Raw genomic sequence first — 19,649 nt, forward strand, 5'->3', positions numbered from 1 at the left:
GTTAAATGTTTTATCAAATAGTAGTTATAGTTAATATATATGATTAGTAAAGATATTTTAAAAAAGAAAATATTTATTTATTACAGATAACTAGCTTAACTAATTTTTTTTAATCTAATCAAATTGGTCAACCAACTTTTACATTAAGAACTGAAGGTAGTAAATAATCAAGTAATATTTTAGAAACCAACAGATATTTTTACACATAATTAACTTAATTTATTTTTTAATTTTTTAATTTTTATAAACTAATTATTTAGTATCCTAAAAGGGGAAAACAATAATTTGGTGGGAAGAAAGAAAAGAAAACAAGAAAGATGAATATGGATTTTCCAGAAAAATCCCAGACAAAAAGGAGCCCCTAAATAGTTTCAGACCAGACATAATCCACTACCAAACAAAACCAGATTTCTATTGAACTCCGTCTCTTTCTCACCACTCGTTCAAATTCACCCCTCCCTCCCTCCCTCCCTCTCTCAAACGTACTTTTTATTGCCGGGAAAAATAACTGCCACAACGACCAGCAATACTCACAGAGACCCACCCACACAGCATGCCCTCACCATGCCAACGGTGCGCCATGCTCCTCCACAGGACGACTTCCCCTTTTCTCCATAGGTTGCAACCCTCTCACCCTTTTCGTCTTCGCAATTCCTCCCGATTCCGCTGTGTGCTTCACTCGATCGTTCCCAAGTTCTCTGTCTCTTCCTCCTTGACCTCCGTTCTTACTCCCGAAAATGTGATTGCCGCTGCTGCCGCGGCTGCCAATAGCTCCGGCTCTGTTCATGGCGCTGTCTCCTCCGCCATCACGCAGGTGGCCGTCACCGCTGTGGCTATCGCTTCGGGGGCTTGTCTTTCCACTAAGGTTGATTTCCTTTGGCCCAAATTGGAGGAACAGCCAGGTGATTTGGTTGCTTTCTTTATCCTTAAGTTTAGATTTTGCTTATTTCGGTTTCGGAATCGATAGTGGAAGCAGAATTCGTCGCCCGTATTTATAATGCTCGACGGATAAATTTTTTTTTTTTTATGCAATTTTCTTTCTGGGCTAGTTTAGATAATTAGGGGTATTTTTCAGATTCTAAAACCATTTAATGATCATTATCTAACCAAATTAATTTAATCATTTTTCTATAACTACATAATTGACTCCTACATTATTTCTACGTGAGCAATAGCGTCCAGTTGAAATCCATCAAGGATGTTTGGTTAATTAATTTAGGTAGACAATCCAAAAGTTGTTTAAGATGAGTGGGTTGGGTGAAACTAGCGGGGTTAGTGCGATTTTAAAAATGACTAGCTGATTTGATCTTGTAGATGTCCTGCAGAACAAGTTTTGTGAATTACTTGTAGGATAAGAAAGAATAGTTGAAGCTTTGACTCTTGGTATGATGGATTTTTCTCTCCAATTTGATGAGTGATGCTGTCATTCAACACTTTCCCAAACAGAAATCTTGTGTTTGCTCTGGTTTCTTAGTTTTTATAGGTGTAAATGAGCCCCGCGTTTAAATTTCGAAGCATTTAAAATTCACTCTTTGGTATAAATATTAGTGATTTATTTTCACCTGACCTTGTGGCCTGGAACCTGAGATGTGGCTAAAGAATTAATGTAAAATGAAAATTTTGTTATTTGGTGGAGTAAAGGCTAGATAATAAGCAGATCGAAGGTTTATTGGGGTTATCTCAAGGGAAGAGTGATTCTTCTCAAGGTTTGTTCATCCCCGCTGTATTTGGACACGTTGGTACCGTCATGGTTTAATTGGATGATTATTGCTGGTGAGTTTACATCTTAGTGCGACGCTTCCTTGATGTGCTGCCGCATGTGAGTGGAGATGAAACAGCCATTTGAAAAGTTGTACTGCTTGTCCTCTGAAAGAGAATCAGTTGCCCCATTCTCTTTTCCCTTCTTGCGCTGGACTTTATTATCGTAACCTGTACGTTTTACAAACCAAAAGTGCTGGCATGAAGTCTTATCTTCTGACCCATCACAGTCAAGCCCCTTCTGCCAAAGTATAAGTACCATTGCTCTGCTACCTGTACAATTGTGAGCAGCTTCTTTTTGTGGACTGAGAGGGAAGCATGCATTGGTGATAAGGCTCTATTGTGGAAAGCTATGTCCAGGTCTTGTTGCATAAGAAGAACAGTCCCTTTGCCATGCGTGGAAGAATTTGATTCACCCATGAGCTATAGTTGATGCTTCTTTTAATGGTTGGAATGCTTTGGTGGTTTCACTTGTCCATGGAAAAGTTGCTCTGCTTCAGGAATTGTGTCAAGGGCCTTGCAATTTCTCCATACCTCTCAATGATCCTTCTATAGTATGTAGGTGGGCCCAGAAATGACTTTACTTGTTTGAGGGGGTCAGAATGGGCCACTGCATCATTGCTTTCACTTTCTGAGGATCTATTGCAACTTCCTATGAGCTGATGACGTAGCCTAATGCTGAATCTGCTTTTTTTTTTTTGGGGGGGGGGGGAAGTAAAAAAGCACTTATTTTGATTGACAAAGTATTGACACTATCCCAAACACTTAAGAAACTGTTCTGAGATGCTCCACATGGCTGTTCTGGCATGAAAAGACTAAAACAATATCAAAGAATACAAGGAAAAACTTCTTTAGTCTTTGATAATGCTGTTCATGGCTCCTTGGAATTACCCAGTTGAAGTGCTAGTAACGGTTCCTCAAAATAAAATCCAAGAAAATGCTGTTAAACAAGTCTCAGAATGGCCTTCAAAAATTGCCCTGAGTATAGCTGGTCCCAAGCCCGGATAAAGGAGGAGGGTTGTGTTAGGCCCTCGACAGCCAACGTAAAAACCCGTCGAATCTCATGAACATGGATCAACGAAGTAATTATGCTAATGCTAGGTCGTTGCCCAGATGTGATGCGCTGTATGGCTCGAGTACAGTGAGAAATGAGCTAGAGCCGCTGCATCGTCGTCCGGATGTAGTGTTAAATGAGCAAGGGCTACCGCACTCTCTTGGACAGAGGCGGCTAAAGAAGTTAGTTCATGAGAATGAGATTAGATTTGGCACTTGGAATATTGGGACGTTAAATGAGAAATCTATGGAAGTAGCAGGAGTTATGAGGGACAAAAGGATTAATATCTTATGCCTCCAAGAAACCAAATGGACTGGAGAAGCTGCCAAGGAACTTGGAGAGTATAAACTTTGGTACACAGGAAAGGTGAGCACAAGGAATGGGGTTGGTATCATCGCTGATGGGACATGGAAAAAAAACGTGGTAGAGGTTAAAAGGTTTGAGGACAGAATAATATCGTTAAGAGTAATTGTTGGAAAGGATACTATCAATATCATTAGTGCCTATGCACCTCAGGTTGGGGCAGAGACACACCTTAAAGATAAGTTTTGGGAAGATATGGAGGGCTTGGTTCAAAGCATACCACTCAAAGAAAAATTTTTTATCGATGGGGACCTTAATGGACATGTTGGTAAAGAAGCAGGACAATTTAGTGGGGCTCATGGTGGTTTTGGTTTTGGGGAGCTTAATAGTGGAGGACAATCTATTCTCGATTTTTCTCTTGCATACGATCTTAAGATTGTCAACACTTGTTTTAAGAAGCGAGAGGAGCATTTAATCACGTACAAAAGTGGTGTATCAAAATCACAGATTGATTTCTTTTTGGTTAAGAATCCGGACAGAAGATTGTGTACTAATTGCAAAGTGATTCCAGGAGACGGGGTGAGTGCCCAACATAGAGTACTTATCCTTGATGTATGTTTTAAGAGTACCAGGCAAAAGTACCATCAAGTGACAAAACCCAGGATTAAGTGGTGGCAGTTAAAAGGAGAGAAGCAGGAGTTATTCAAAAGGACTCTTTTGAAGGAAGGGAATTGGGAGTTGCAGGGAAATGCAAACATGATGTGGGAAGAGATAGCTTCAAGGGTTCGTTTGGTAGCTAAAGCAATTTTGGGAGAATCCAAAGGTCCTGGTCAAAGAGATAAGAAGACTTGGTGGTGGAATAAGAGTGTGCAAAAGAAAGTCAAACAGAAAAAAGATTGTTTTAAGGCCATACACTTGTGCAATAGTGTAGAGAACCAGGAAAAGTATCAGTTGGCTAAAAAAGAGACAAAGAGAGCAGTGAGCGAAGCACGTACTAAAGCTTATGAAGGGTTTTATCAGGAGTTAGGAACAAAGACGGGAGAAAGAAATATTTACAAGATCGCGAAGCAAAGGGAGAGGAAAAAGAGAGATCTGGACCAAGTAAAGTGTATAAAGGATGAAAATGGTAAAGTATTAGTTACTGATGGTGATATTAAGGACAGATGGGAGGCTTACTTTTACAAGTTGTTTAATGAGGGAAGCAATTATGCGACTCAGGACTTGCAGGACTTGCTAATTAACAAAGATGATCGGAATTTGGCTTTCTACCGCAGGATACGTATCGGAGAGGTTAAGGCGGCTCTCAAGAAAAAGCCGTTGGGCCTGATGGTATCCCTATTGAAGTTTGGAAATGTTTGGGCGATGAGAGGGAGGCGTGGCTAACCAAGCTTTTTAATGAAATTCTACGCTCTAAAAATATGCCGGATGAGTGGAGGAAAAGCATTTTAGTTCCTATTTACAAGAATAAAGGAGACATTCAAAACTATGCAAGCTACAGGGGGATAAAACTTATGAGTCATACAATGAAGTTGTGGGAAAAAGTGATGGAATATAGATTGAGGTTGGAGACTTCTATTTCGGAAAACCAATTTGGATTTATGCCAGGGAGATCCACATCGGAAGCAATCTATTTACTAAGGGGGTTAATGGAGAGATATAGAAGTAAAAGAAGAGATTTACATATGGTTTTTATTGACCTGGAAAAGGCTTATGATCGTGTGCCAAGAGAAGTATTGTGGAAGGCTTTGGAAAAGAAAGGTGTACGGGTTGCGTATATCAAAGTCATACAAGATATGTATAAGGCGGTAACTACCAGTGTAAGGACGCCTGGGGGGGAGACAAAGGACTTCCCTATTAAGATTGGCCTACATCAGGGATCCTCTCTGAGTCCGTACTTGTTCAACATTGTTCTGGATGTTCTAACTAAACCTGTTCAAGAAAGAATCCCTAAGTCCATGCTCTTCGCGGATGATATAGTTCTTATGGCGGAATCAAAAGAAGAGATTAACACTAGTTTGGAGTTATGGAGAAGGACTTTGGAGTCGAAAGGTTTCCGTTTGAGTAGGAACAAAACAGAATATATGCATTGTGATTTTGGAGGGAGGTAAGGTAATAGGGATTTGGAGGTGAGGATGGGAGAGCAAATTATTTCTCAAGTATCAAAGTTTAAATACCTAGGATCCATTATACAGGAGGATGGGGAAATTGATGGAGACATTTCTCATAGAATACAAGCTGGCTGGTTAAAGTGGAGGAAAGCTACCGGAGTTATTTGCGATAAGAAGGTACCTGAGAAACTTAAAGGAAAATTTTATCGGACTGCTATAAGACCAGCTATGATGTATGGTAGTGAATGTTGAGCAATAAAGGGAAAACAAGAGCACAAAGTCGGAGTAGCAGAAATGAGGATGTTGAGATGGATGTGTGGTCATACAAGAAAAGATAGGATTCGAAATGAAAAGATTAGGACAAGAGTCGGTGTGGCACCTATCCAAGAGAAAATGGTTGAAAATCGCTTAAGATGGTTTGGACATGTGCAGAGAAGGCCTTTGGAGGCCCCGGTGAGGAGGGTGGATCAAACAAGATAGAGTCCCATAAAAAAAGACAGGGGAAGACTGAGAAGAACGCTGAATGAGGTCATTGAACGAGACCTCCTAATCAACAACATATCTAAGGATTGGGTTGTTGACAGAGCACGATGGCATCGTGTGATTTATGTAGCCGACCCCACCTAGTGGGATAAGGCTTGTTGTTTGTTTGTTTGTTTGTTATAGTTTGGTGCTGTGGCTGTAAAAACCAAAGGTTAAACTCAATGAAAAGATCACACTATTTTTACTGTGTTTGCTGATCAGAAGACAGTTATTTTGATCATGTTTGTTGATGACATCATTGTAACTGGGGTTGATGCTGAAGAAATTAAGAATCTCAAAAGTGAATTAGCCAAAGAGTTTCAAATCAAAGACCATGGAGTTCTTCAATATTTTCTTGGTATTGGGGCAGCCGGATCCTCTAAGGAAATTATCACATGATAGAGATTTTGTTGTATGGGATATGAAGTCCCATATTGAGTAGTAGGGGATTCTTAATGGGGTATTTAAGTAGGTTGGTTCTCCCACCTCAATAGCTAGCTGTTGGGGTAGGGTTCTCCATCCCACTTAGGTACGCAGCACTATATCCCAAAAGAAGTACAATCCTTAGTGAGAATGGGATCCTGTGATGTAAACCAATTGTCACTCTTATGGAGCCAACTACAAGAGCAAATTCTCTGAAGAAAGTTCCCTTTTTTGATGTTGACATGGAAACCTGCAAGCAAACTTATCTACTTGACTTACATAAGACCTAATATTAGTTTCTTTGTAAGTAGTGATTATAGGAGCAAAGCAACTTTGATTTATACCAGGGCTGCCCTCACCCTGGGGCTGGCCATAGAATTATTAAGGTTTGCCTTGTGGCATTGAGATACTTTGTGACACTGATTGGGTGGGATCTAGTTTTGACAGGAAGTTCACTTCAAGCTACTGTACCTATGGATAGAAAAACTTGCTTAGATGAAAAATTAAGAGTCAGGCTACAGTTGCTAGAAGCAGTGTTGAAACTAAGTATAGAGCCTTAGCCCTACTAATGTAACAAAGATCTGAAGACTTCTCAAAGAACTAAGGGTTTATTGTGAAGAATCTATCAAGTTCTATGTGATAACTTTGTATCTATTTGCAAAGAATCCTTTCCAACATGAATGGACCTAACATGTTTAAGAAATTCATCTAGGAAAAGGTTGATATGGCCTATTTCAACTTAACCACGTGACACTAAATGTTGACTAATGTATAATCAATGTTTAGTCAGGAAAATTGTAGGGGTGGCTTTGAAAATTAATAGCTTCTTGTAATTACATAAATTTCATCATGGCATATATTAACAGCCATGAATTATTAACATGCAGGTGCTATTATACAGGATGGAGTTGACATTACAGGCTATCCTGTATTCAATGATGCGAAGGTTTATTGCCTCTATTTGCTTTGTGACTTGTTCTTGTGTTACATCATTAACATACCCTATTTGTGAAGGCAGGTGCAGAAGGCTATTGCTTTTGCAAGAAAAGCACACCATGGACAAAAGCGGAAAACAGGAGAACCTTATTTAACACATTGCATTCATACTGGAAGAATTTTGGCGGCTTTGGTCCCATCAAGTGGTAAACGAGTATGCACTATTCTTAGTAGCTATTTAATCTCTGAATTTGCAGAATTTGTAGTCCATTTATGTTCTCTTCAGCAAGGATTTTCTTATTCTATTTGCAGTTGATTGGTTGATACATCTATATATATAAAAAAAAAATTGAAATTGAAGGACATTACTTTGGCATATCACAAAAAATGTAATAGTAAAAGCAAAGAGATTTAGAAGGTTGAACTTAATACTACACTTAGTCAATTAATCAGTATATTTACTTACAAGCACCCAAAGTTTCGATTTTCTTCTTTGTTGAAAATTTATTTTCCTTTACTTTCTTTTTCCCTTTTTTATGTAAAAACCTTATGGAAATCTTGAAATTCTTCTTGATAAATCAACAGAGATACCGCCTTCTTCTGGGGAATGCATCAAAATAAAGGAATATTTCTTGCACTTCAAGGGGCTAGGCCTCCACAAAGCTCCCAAAACCTGCCTAAGTCCTTCTCTATTCTAGCCATCTACTTGGATACTATAAATGTTTCTAACTTATTCTTGAAATTTCTTTGAAAAACAAGTTCTCAATTCTTTCCTGAAATATTTTCCCAAGTCATTATTCAGGATAACTCACTGGCTTAGCAGGCTACTCCCCTTAAGGTCATCATTTTCCATTTCCCTTGTACAGAGCTTCCTAATGGGAATTATCTCTGCCATTGTTTTCCTTTAATCTGAGCTATTGAACAAGATGTTATCGTATTATTTTCCATTTCCCTTGTACAGAGATAATGGGAATTATCTCTGCCATTGTACAGACTGTGTTTATTTAAACTGCTTGATTCATTTGCTGTTGACTGTCTTGCGAGATGGAAAACATATTTTTGGTCATTTTTATATCGTATTATTTTTTAATGACTTTGTCAATGTTCAAAACAGATACTCAATATTAAACTTTGTTTTGATTTAGTTACCCTAATTGCAGGGTTAGGGAATGATGGAAAGATGTAAAGTGTAGATAAAGCTGCAGCCGTTTTTCCTATGTTTTTCTTAAATACTTAACTTGAGGGATGATTATATCAGATAAGTGACTCGAAGGAAATCCTGAAAAATTATGTATGTACTTGTGTGTGCCGAGAAGCTATTTCATTGTGTTGGGAGTATCTAATTGTAATAGGGTGTAAGCAGCGAGGTCCCAGTGGATAGATTGATTTTTCTGTGCTGAACAACTTGTATATTATAAGATTATATACAGGATTGTGATATATCTACATCATATCTTATGCTTATCAGTTAGGTGACCTAGTTATCTTTACCATTGTTGAACAGCTAGATCAAAACTATGCTACTTTGGATTGGACTTTATTAATATTTCAACTATTTCTGTTCTGTTTCTGGTCTGTTTTGAAGTATCTATTTAAGTGAAAGTTTATGGGTCAAACCATGTTTACTTAAAGCAGATTCCTTTGCTTGAGACTTCTGTGCTCTTTTTCAGGCTGTTGAGACGGTTGTGGCTGGTATTCTCCATGATGTGGTTGATGATACATGCCAAAGTCTGCAAGACATTGAAGAAGAGTTTGGCGATGATGTGGTTAGATTGGTAGCTGGCGTTTCTAGGTTGAGTTATATAAATCAGGTATCATTTGGACTATGAGTGCCTTTTCATTATGGTTTGGTTTGAGGAGGTGTCACATATTAGTCTGTCATCTTCAGCCAATCTTTATATTTCAATCTTCTAAGCATCTGCTTGGAGAATGAAATGTGGATGGAATGCGGAATTTGGATAGAAATTCATAACTTGTGGGAGTAATTCTTTAAATTAGGCCTCTGATTTTTAATTTTTGTTTTTTCCCATGTGCTGCAAGCATGATCTTGGTAGTCATAGGTTTTCAAATGTTTTGGTATGAAGCATTCATTCTACGGTGTGGTATTATATATGAGATACTCCTATGTTCAACTAATTGTCTGTTTGGAGAACGCCACGTCTGGACAGTGGGAGGAATGGAGAGCTTTGCTTCTTTGATTATCTAGTTTAGAAGTTCATCAAAGAATTATTATCTGAATTTATCCTATTGCTTATTCTGCTGCAATTCCCATTCTTTTTCCTTTATTTTTCATCAAAAAAGGTTAATAAAGTTATTCTTTGATTCTGGTTAGTAAGAGGGAACTTGAACTAAGGAACAGATTCTAGAAGCTACAAAAGAGTATCCTGAGAAATTTTAATAATTGAGTTTATTGATATTTATAGTATAGTTGATGCTATCACAAATAAATCAGACTAAATTCGATGAAATTATTTGAGCTCATTTCATAGTATGACTTTGTTATTTTGAATCTTTATATTTACATTATAATTTTTGTGTTCAGACCGTAGAAGTATTGAAGTGTGTAATATGATATTATTTGTACAACTATTATGGATAATATGAATTACTAGCAGGAAGATATATCTAGAATTCCTTGCTGGGCATCTAGTTCAGCCTATATCTAAGTGAGAAAATTCTCATCTTATTTCATTCAGCAACTGTTCATGATTTATACAAGGGAGTAGGGAAGAGGATCGCACAAAAGGGGGAGAAATAGTAATAAATAGTAATAAATATCTGGTCAACAACAACATGACATTCGGCATTGGAGATCATAAGGAACTTGATGCTTTGATTTTGTACCTTAAGTATCTGGAGGAGGTCCAAAATATGTGCGGACTTGGCAAATAATTGGTGAGAACAAATGCACCTTTGAAGACATCTAGGTTGGAAGGAACTTAGCTATGAAGTTTTAGATTTTTATTGACTTCAGTTGAAGAAAGCTGAAGAAATATAGTTAATCTTACTCTTTTTTCAGCCGGTGTTTGACAGGAACCAAGTTAGTATGGAATGCCTAAGTCATACATTGAGTAGCATAGGCTACCTATAGGTACTAAAATAAGATGATTTCCCCATCCTGGTTGCTAAATTTTCAGGGAGGGTTCAGAGGGATTGTTACTACTTAGTATGGTGGTTTCACTGATGGATATGCATTCTGATGTTTCATTATTTTGTATTTCAATGTCATGTAACTCATCTTTTTCTGTATCTTTTTTGAGTACTGATGGACCAGCATTATTCAAGGTTTATGCTAGACAGCTCAGTGGAGAAAGTAGAAGCTGGGAGAGCTGTGAAAGTTATGTAATGGTTTTGGGTTGAGAGGGAAGGAGAACACGTGTTACTTTTAGGACGGGTAGGTATTTGGTAATTTGGTTATAAAGGGACATTAGAAAAGAGAGAAGAGTTTGAGTAAAGATCGCAGGAGAAAGTAGAGTTGTTTTGGGAGAATTCTAGCATCTTGGATGGCTAGAGTGTGTCTTCACACCTCTGGTTTCCTCTTCTTCTTCTTCTTCTTTTTTCCAATAGTGTCCGTATCTTACTAAGCTGATCTCATACTGTTTTTGATTTGAGATAGGGTATATAATGACATTGTGTATCTATTAAGTCCCCTCTAATTACATTATGTTTTCCAGCTCTTACGCAGGCATCGAAGGGTGAATGTAAACCAGGGTGCCCTTGGCGAGGAAGAGGTAAAGGATGTGTATGACCTATGCATTAATTAATCACATAGCTCACACCCATGATTATTGTCAATATCTGTATGTGAGGGCAGATTGTAATACATTTTCCTCTGGCTTTCACTTAGATATTTTATCTTTTAATGGAGAATGATCCCACAATTTTGTTTAATGCTTGATTAATTTGAGATGATAAAAAACTGTACACATCTGACATGTGGAAAGTAAAAATATTCTTTTACTGGGAATTAACTACATAGTATTTTCTGATGTGTTGAATTTTTAATCTATTAGGCAAGTAATTTACGAGTTATGCTTTTGGGAATGGTTGATGATCCACGCGTTGTGCTGATCAAGCTTGCAGATCGACTTCACAATATGAGAACTATGTACTGACTCTAAACTTCTTTAGTCTTTAGGCTTCATACATAATTATTGGTGATGTGCAATTTTTTAGTTTAGCTAATGATATTTCCTTTGTATTATTATTGTGTTGGTTGTTTCTTGCTGATGATATTTCCTTTACAGTTATGCTCTGCCACTACAAAAGGCTCAAGCCGTTGCAGAGGAGACCTTAATTATTTGGTGCTCACTTGCTTCTAGATTGGGTTTGTGGGCATTGAAAGCTGAATTGGAGGATCTATGTTTTGCTGTTCTCCAGGTCGGCTAATAGTTTCATCTCTGTTGTTTTGTTACAAGGTTTTTTGTATCGACATGTTTTCATAAGACAAAACCTTGCATTAGTGAAGGGTAAGTGCTCCTAAGCGTTTGGCAAAACCTGCTTCTGGTCAGAAATGTCTATGGTAGAAATGGATTTCTGGTTGTGTTTCTACTGCCACCTTTAATTCTTAGTTATTATCAATATTGACATTAAATCTTGGTTTTGAGGTGAGAAGCAGATAAGCATGAAGGTCTCCATTCCCCTTGTTCATTAACTTATTAGGTGAAATGAGAACAGAAAGGAAGAAGATAGCAGAATGGGGGGGGGGGAGTGAAATTCATTACGAACTAAACAGTGGGGATTCGGTGCTGAAAATATGGCATGGCAAAATATTGCACAGTGAACTAAATAGTCTGAATGCGCACCAGAAAAGGCCCTCATCTATTTAGTTGGAAAGTTTCTTGCAGATCTTAAAATAAAGGGATGTAGGGTCATAAAACATTAGCCTGTCAACTAAATGGCGATGGCATTTCCCATCAGAGGTAACTGCGTTGTGACGCAAGGTTATGTAAAGTTATTATGGCTTAAATCTGACTAGTTGGAATGCCTAACAATGGTGAATGTGAGTCAATCAAGTCCTCCCAAATCTAGTCCACAAGGATTTTTAACTTTTAAGTTCTTCAAAATTGGGTGATGGCTCAAAAAAACTTTTTCAGGAGTATACTTGGGTAAGAAGCATTCTGCTTTTACTAGCATATCTATGACATATCAGTTTCCTTTGATGCATACTTCTCCAATAATTTTCCGTTTCCTCTTCAACTTGCTGGTGAAGTTCCGTTTGTTTGTCTCCTTTTTTTTTTTTGGTGGCAAACTTGAATGGGGGAGAAAGGACAGAACTTCAGTCTCGTTTGTTTGTAATATTGTTCTTTTTTCTTTTGGGACATGGAAGTTTGGAATCTATATTCTCTTGGTATTTTTTCTTGCAAATCTTGGTTAGCCTTCTTTATTCTCCAACAAGGAAAGAGATTGTTCTTGATAAGCCAATTAGTTCTGTTGTTTTCACAGCAAGACCAGAAGACTGGTATTTTTGTGTCAGAATTGGCACTGAACTTGCCATTCTTTTGCATTGCATGTATTTTCATCAGCCTCAGATATTTCGGAAGATGAGGGCAGAACTATCTTCAATGTGGAGCCCCAGGGGCAGAACAGGAAACCTGAGAAGTTTATCTCCAAAAGGAGGCCTGCTACCTTTGGACAAGAACAGTTCTACTTCCTCTGATGAATCCTTGATGTTCAATGAGGACGTCTCAAATATGAAGGTGAGAAGGTTTCTTGTGCAGAAGCTCATTACATGTATTTGGGTGACAATGAGGTTTATTGCTCTCCTTCTCCTCTCTTTTCCTTTGATAGTTGCCCTCCGGGTAGGCCGGTGTTTAATGTAATGGTTAAAGTGAAATGATTTGACAATACTGCACATATGTTGTAAGAAATTCATGATTTGATTTTCTTTTGAACTATATTAAATAAAAAAGTTAAACAAACCCTGCTAGTCAAATCAGAATAATTGATAGTGATAAGGCTTAAACTAAAAGTAATAATAAATTTTCTGACACTCTAATTACCTAAGATTCCTATTTTCTATAACTAATTATATCCTTATCAAAGTAGAATACCCCAATAATCCGAAACAACTAAAAAAGAGTTATCTAAACTAGCTAAAAATAAATAAGCCTTAAATAAAACATAGGAAGTAAAATAGATTGAATCCTTAGAACAGCCCAAAGCTTGGTATTCCAAGTTCGGAGTTAAGTTCTTCAAATTTAATCCTCATAACAGCCTTAGTCATCAAGCTGATCAACCAATCACCAGTGATGCAATCCTCCTTCTTTTATCCTTTTGATATACAAAGTATTAATATTCTCTGGTTGAACTTATTTTTGTGAATGGTAGTAAAATAGGATGTCAAAGACAAGAGAGAGGCTTGAGTTCTCTGGAAACTTATTTTATCTCAACTAACTAGAAACAAATAAATTGAAAACAATTGAATGAAAATAGAAATAACTTGATCTCCTTACATTATGGCAAAGCTAAGCTTAATGTTTCCACGTATGATATGATGAAGTTCTGTGTAACAACTGTAGTGATTTCAACACTTACCATATCCAGGGAAAAGGGTAAGAGTAATTATGTGTATAATTTCATCAGTTGTTTCCCCCTTTCTTTTCTTCCAGGATCTTTTGGAGGCTGTAGTTCCATTTGATATACTGTTAGATAGGAGAAAACGAGCTACCTTTCTCAGCAGTATTGGGAACAGTCTTGAGACTTGTGTGAAGCCTAAGGTGGTTCAGGATGCTGGATTAGCTTTGACATCATTGGCAATTTGTGAGGAAGCACTTGAACGGGAACTTATTATATCAACTTCGTATGTCCTGATTCTTCTTCTTTTTTTTTTCGGGCTTGTACATTCTGATAGGCTTGCTTTTCTTTATGTTGGCCGTGGTGAAACAGTATTTATTTGGTGATGTCCATTATCAGCATTGCTGCTCTGCTCTTGATAGTCTCCTTCTATATTTGCAGATATGTTCCAGGAATGGAAGTGACATTATCAAGCCGATTAAAAAGCCTATATAGTATTTATAGCAAGGTATTAACAACGTTCATGTCTTGATTTTTATAGATACAACAACAATAACAAGCCTCATCCCACTTTTTATTTTTATAGATAAATAAATTAGTTGTGAAAACTCTGCTGATATGTAGGGATATGAAATTATTTTAGGACTTCACGATAGGTTCTTTGAGTGGTCTCAGGAGAGCATGATGTCAGAGATTACAAAGAAACTCTGTCAAAATTGAAATTGGAAATCAAAGTAAAAGCAGTGAATGGAAATAGAATAATTATGCAGACTTTTCTGACGAAAATTTTAAATTTCTGTTATTCAGTGTTCCATTAATCTATGCATAGTGATGGACAAAATTTGATGCGTCTTACTTTGGATTTTTTTCCCTTTTCTGGGGTATTGCCTGCACTGGTAATCTTAAATAATTTCTTTCAAGTTATCAATCCCTTTTCATAGTCAAAATCATGTTTTTATATAATGCAGATGAAGCGAAAGGATGTTGGTATTGATAAAGTATATGATGCACGAGCATTAAGAGTAGTCGTGGGAGACAAGAATGGAACTCTACATGGACCTGCAATTCAGTGTTGTTACAATCTTCTTGAAATTGTACACAGGTTGAAGGTCGATTTTTTTTTTTTTTTTTTTGCCCCAGCCAGATTAACCTGAAGATACATGATATTTTGCTGCTGTAAGCCTATGCTGATACCATAATCTTGTACTTGACAAAGATGTCAATATTTTTGCCAAGTACTGAGAAGTGGCTGACTTTTAAATACAGCATATAACATGGAAGCCCTCCATTCTATTTTCTAAGCTTTTTGTAATTTTGAATTTCAGTGAGACGGTTTAGACTCACGTCACTGGCCACTGTTTCAGTTTTAAAGAGAGGGAGTAATATTAGGGGTTTGGACCTATAGTTCATAGAAATCGAATTACTTAAAATAAAACTATTTGCACCATATATTGCGATATAATTGATGTTGGCCTACCTCTTGCAGGCTCTGGACTCCCATTGATGGTGAATTTGATGATTATATCATCAATCCTAAGCCTAGTGGCTATCAGGTTAGACTTTCCTTTTAATATTTCTCCTGGCCTAAAGTTGAAATAATCGTCTTGTTGCTCTTACACATGAATGTTAAGAATGTAGCTATTTATTCATTAGTGGAAGTTAACATTTCATGATTGCAGTCCTTGCATACAGCAGTACAAGGCCCCGACAACTCACCTTTAGAAGTACAAATACGAACACAGGTGCCAAAAATATTTCTGCTTTAATTGTTCTAGGTTACTTGCTCATACTTAGCTCTTGAAGTTTTTGGTTTTTATTTTGGTCTACTAGAGGATGCATGAGTATGCCGAACACGGACTTGCTGCACATTGGCTATACAAGGAAACTGGAAATCCATTTTCCACCATAAACAGCATGGATGAATCTGAAATAGAAGCATCCTCCTATTTCTCCGAAGATATAATGGAGGAAAATTCTTCAAATAACATTTTATTTAGTAAATATGAGTCACTGAAGGTTGGGCATCCTGTCCTCAGAGTAGAAGGAAGCCACCTGCTTGCTGCTGTGATCATCAGGTACATACAATCTTCTTCTTTTTTTTTTTTTTTTTGTTTTTCTTTGGGCATGTCAATGGTCGATTGCTACTCTGCACTCCCATTACTTCTTAGAGTAGAAAAGGAGGGAAGAGAATTGCTTGTTGCTGTCAGCTTTGGGTCAGCAGCTTCAGAAGCAGTGGCCAACAGAAGGTCTTCCCAGATTAAGCGATGGGAAGCTTATGCACAGCTGTACAAAAAGGTTGTGTTTCCTGACTCCTGAATATTGACTACTCTTGGTAGTTGTCTAAAAGTTATTTAATTAAAGATTTTCTACAACTAAAAAATATGGTCTTAAATTTATTGATATTCCTGAACTGATCTGATAGCTTCAATAAAAAGACATTTAATCTTTACCATTTTATTATTATTTGGATTGAACCCCACTTCAATTCCTTACAAATAGATTATTTGTCAATTTAGTGATTTAATTTCCTTTCCCACAGGTGGAGTAATTTCTAATTTAATCTCTTATATAATTGTATTCTTAAATTTGATCTCTTACATATAGGTATTTCTTGGTTTGTTCCCTTACAGATGAAACAGTTATTGATAATATCCTCATGTCAATCTACTACATGCGAAAATAAAAGATGTTATGGCATAAAATATTTGTAATAGATTCATATGTAGTCAGCATTATATAATATGTGAATTGACTATGAATTTTGTTAGCAATAGATGAATAGAAGAGCATTACAATGGTTTTATTTGTGAAAGACGAAGTTCGGAAGGTAATTTTAATGAGGGGCTTAATTGAAAAGATAATTAGTTTGCCAAAAAAATTAGGAAGGTAATTCTGTGAGGGACTGGATTGAAAAATACCATATATTTGATGGACCAAAATAGGATTTTAGCTTCTTAGTTTTTTTTGGTATTTTATTTTGGTACAATCTCTTTTGTATTTTATTTCAAATCACATAGCTTTCTCCCTTGCTGCTGGCCTACTTAGGTGTCGGATGAATGGTGGTGTGAACCTGGACATGGGGATTGGTGTACCTGCTTGGAGAGGTACATATTATGTCGAGATGGCATGTATCACAAGGTATTTTCAGCCAAGAATCTAAATTATATGGTTTCCTATCTTAATTTTTCCCCCCAGTTATCTTATATCTAGAGGCAATGCACTAGGGTTTTGTTTTTGTTGAAATTTTCTGTTTTAGGCATGCTGTGCATATTTCTCAGTACAACTCAGTGCCTTTTGCACACTAACTGTATTCATATTTACAATATGGTGAATTTGCATGGTTTTCCAAAAAATATGACAGATAGATGTTCTTCGTTTTGTGGGAAATTTTGGAAGAAACTTTTTAGGCTATATGAAGTCAAGCTTTCTTATTCTTCATCCTATCATCCTCAATTGGATGGTCAAACCATAGTCGTCAACAGTCGCCTTTTCTTGTTTTGTAAGAATTTAAAAGCTGATGATGCTCCTCACTTTCCCAAATCATATGATCCATGCACTTGTTTGTTCTATAAAACACAAATCAAATTTCATGTACATAACATAAATTTTGACGGTTAAAATCATCTTTCTAAATACAAATAATATGATACTTGCATCTAGTACTTCTTTGTTCTCGTCAGGTGAAGGGGGAGTCTCCTTTTACAGATTGATAGAGTTAAATAATACAAGAGGGAAAACATTGTGCCTTTGAAAACGAAGTTAGATTGTGCCATGAAACTATAGGGAGTATGTATATGGGCTCCTCCTGCCAACTTTGGTTCTCCTGAAGTTAGAATGCATGTCATTCAGGCGATGAATTTTGGTTCTTTAGGTTGTTGTTAAAGATTCTATTGCAGGGTACTGAAAAAATTTATACTTGCAGCAAGACCAATATGGCCGCCTCCTGCCAACTTTCATTCAGGTCATCAATTTTACAGAGCAAGAAGAATCCGAATATTGGACTGTTGTATCAGCCGTGTTCGAAGGCAGGCCAGTTGATAGTATTATATCTACACCAAACTCAGAATCAGTTGCATTAACTCCTGCGGAATCTAGCATCAACAACAAGGTCTTTTTTTAAAAAAAAAAAAAAAAACTTGCCTCTTTCAGGCACTTTATGTTGATTTTGGAAATTGCTCATGGTTATTCACTCACTGTTTCTTGACATGTCAGTAAATATCATAAATGCTTTACCTGAGAATTATACATTTTCTTATGTTTCTTATCTCACTCCCTGAGAATGACTCATGTTTTCTTCCACTGTTGCTATTGACATTTAGATATGAGAAACTGAATTAGTCGGTTATAAACATTCACATGTAATGAAAAGTTGCTGTGTGCTGGTTTGATTAGTTGCTCTGTACAGTGGAAATCCCATAATATACTTCTTTGCAGTAATATTGGCGGTGATTATGTTAATAAACTTTAAATTTTAAACTGCATTTTGCAGTGGTTCCATACTACCCCTTCCCCTATGAACACAAACACCAGAGTCTACAAGTCAATGGAATTGGATTAATTTCCCATATATGAGCCGAGTGACAGCAAGGTGGACTGTGGAGGTCTCAATGACATTTCAAGTTCTAATTTTATGGTTATATTCACTTTTTAGGTGCAATTGTTAAGGACGATGCTTTGTTGGGAAGAGCAGCTGCGGTCTGAAGTAAGCATCACACAAAAGCTTGGTGGAGAGTCTGTCGACTCGCCTGGTGCTCTTAACCTTGGGGAAGTGGTGATCATATGCTGGCCTCATGGTGAAATTTTGAGTCTGAGAGGCGGTAGCACAGCTGCTGATGCTGCTCAGAGAGTTGGTATGGAGGGAAAGTTGGTTTTGGTTAATGGCCAATTGGTATTGCCCAGTACAGAGCTCAAAGATGGTGATGTTGTGGAAGTGAAGATGTAAATAATTCTTCATGGGTTACATATAAGGGCAAGGTTGATGTCACATGATTTTTTTTTTCCTTTTTATTTAATAGAAGAAAAAAAATGTCTGATGTTATTGAGTTGGCAGTAAAGATGTAGGCTTTAGGATTGATTTACACACAGCACTGAAAATATGTATCATTTTGTATATAAGAGCTCATGAGTAATGATAAGACAGTTCTTCCCAATGTCTAATATGCTATTTATCGGCTCAGGATCATACTAAAGCCTTCTTTATGATAACACAAGGGTGCTATAGCTGGAAGGTTAACAAATATATGTGAATTCTCACAAAGAAGACGATAAAATACCGTAACAATTAAGGGAGAAACAGAGGAAAGGGGTGTCGTATTATTTTTTATGGAAATATTCAAGCGCATCCATAGGATTGAGGCACAACTGGGTAAGTCTTGGCCGAGCAAATTTCAAAAGATCAGTTTCATTATTTAAAAAGAAAAAAAGAAAAAGAGATGAATATCTTATATTCCTGAGATTAATAAGGGCATTGCTAGAACCTAGCGGCACTGGAGCTTACATTAAGTGACATTTTTATACTTAAAAAAATGTTAGCATGCTTGTATCTTATAGATATCTGATACAATACGTGTATCGTATTTCACCATCATGTAACATCATGGAGTATATTTTAGCAATACTTGTTTATAACTCGAATCTTTTTACATTATTTAATTTGTTGAATATAAGAGCTAACTAGATGTTTAATTTAGTCTAAATATAAGACCTTTTATTTTATTTTTTAATATTTATTCTCCCAAGTAATCCTACGGTGATTGTATCTTTAAAGAGTTTTCATCAAATGATAATTCTAATCCATATTATTAATAAAGATATTTTAGGAAAAACAATATTTATTTATTACAAATAATTAACTTAACTAATTTTCTTTAATATTTACAGTTATTTATTTAGCTTTTATATTAACTAGGGAAAAAAGCTCTTACATTGACTACTGAAGGTAGATAATTATGTAATATATGCCTCCCACACTCGTATTATAGAAAAGGTTATGAAAAATATATTAGGTTTAATAGTTTGCATTTATTATT

The 19,649-nt window shown here is 36.6% G+C and overlaps 1 protein-coding gene across 4 annotated transcripts; it reads left to right on the top strand.

Moving 5' to 3' along the window:
- The first annotated feature begins 476 nt into the window (after positions 1-476).
- Positions 477-18,825, top strand: LOC114722714 (probable GTP diphosphokinase RSH2, chloroplastic). Of its 4 annotated transcripts, XM_028908806.1 has the most exons (18): positions 478-902; positions 7,056-7,114; positions 7,187-7,318; positions 8,775-8,915; positions 10,779-10,835; positions 11,118-11,212; positions 11,352-11,484; positions 12,630-12,803; positions 13,716-13,906; positions 14,062-14,128; positions 14,589-14,722; positions 15,107-15,173; positions 15,300-15,362; positions 15,451-15,695; positions 15,789-15,915; positions 16,666-16,758; positions 17,543-17,728; positions 18,272-18,825. In XM_028908806.1, exons 1-18 carry the CDS (start codon positions 554-556, stop codon positions 18,560-18,562), a joined length of 2,604 nt encoding a protein of 867 aa, XP_028764639.1. In that variant the 5' UTR covers positions 478-553; the 3' UTR covers positions 18,563-18,825. The 4 variants fall into 4 exon arrangements, with proteins under 4 accessions (XP_028764638.1, XP_028764640.1, XP_028764639.1 ...); XM_028908805.1 differs by having other exon boundaries at positions 477-902; positions 15,451-15,915; XM_028908807.1 differs by lacking the exon at positions 18,272-18,825 and adding an exon at positions 18,110-18,265 and having other exon boundaries at positions 477-902; positions 15,451-15,915.
- Positions 18,826-19,649: the final 824 nt, after the last annotated feature.

Source organism: Neltuma alba, unplaced genomic scaffold, assembly GCF_004799145.2.
Source record: "Neltuma alba isolate B1F8T4 unplaced genomic scaffold, ASM479914v2 tig00012105_pilon, whole genome shotgun sequence".
Lineage (NCBI taxonomy): Eukaryota > Viridiplantae > Streptophyta > Magnoliopsida > Fabales > Fabaceae > Neltuma > Neltuma alba.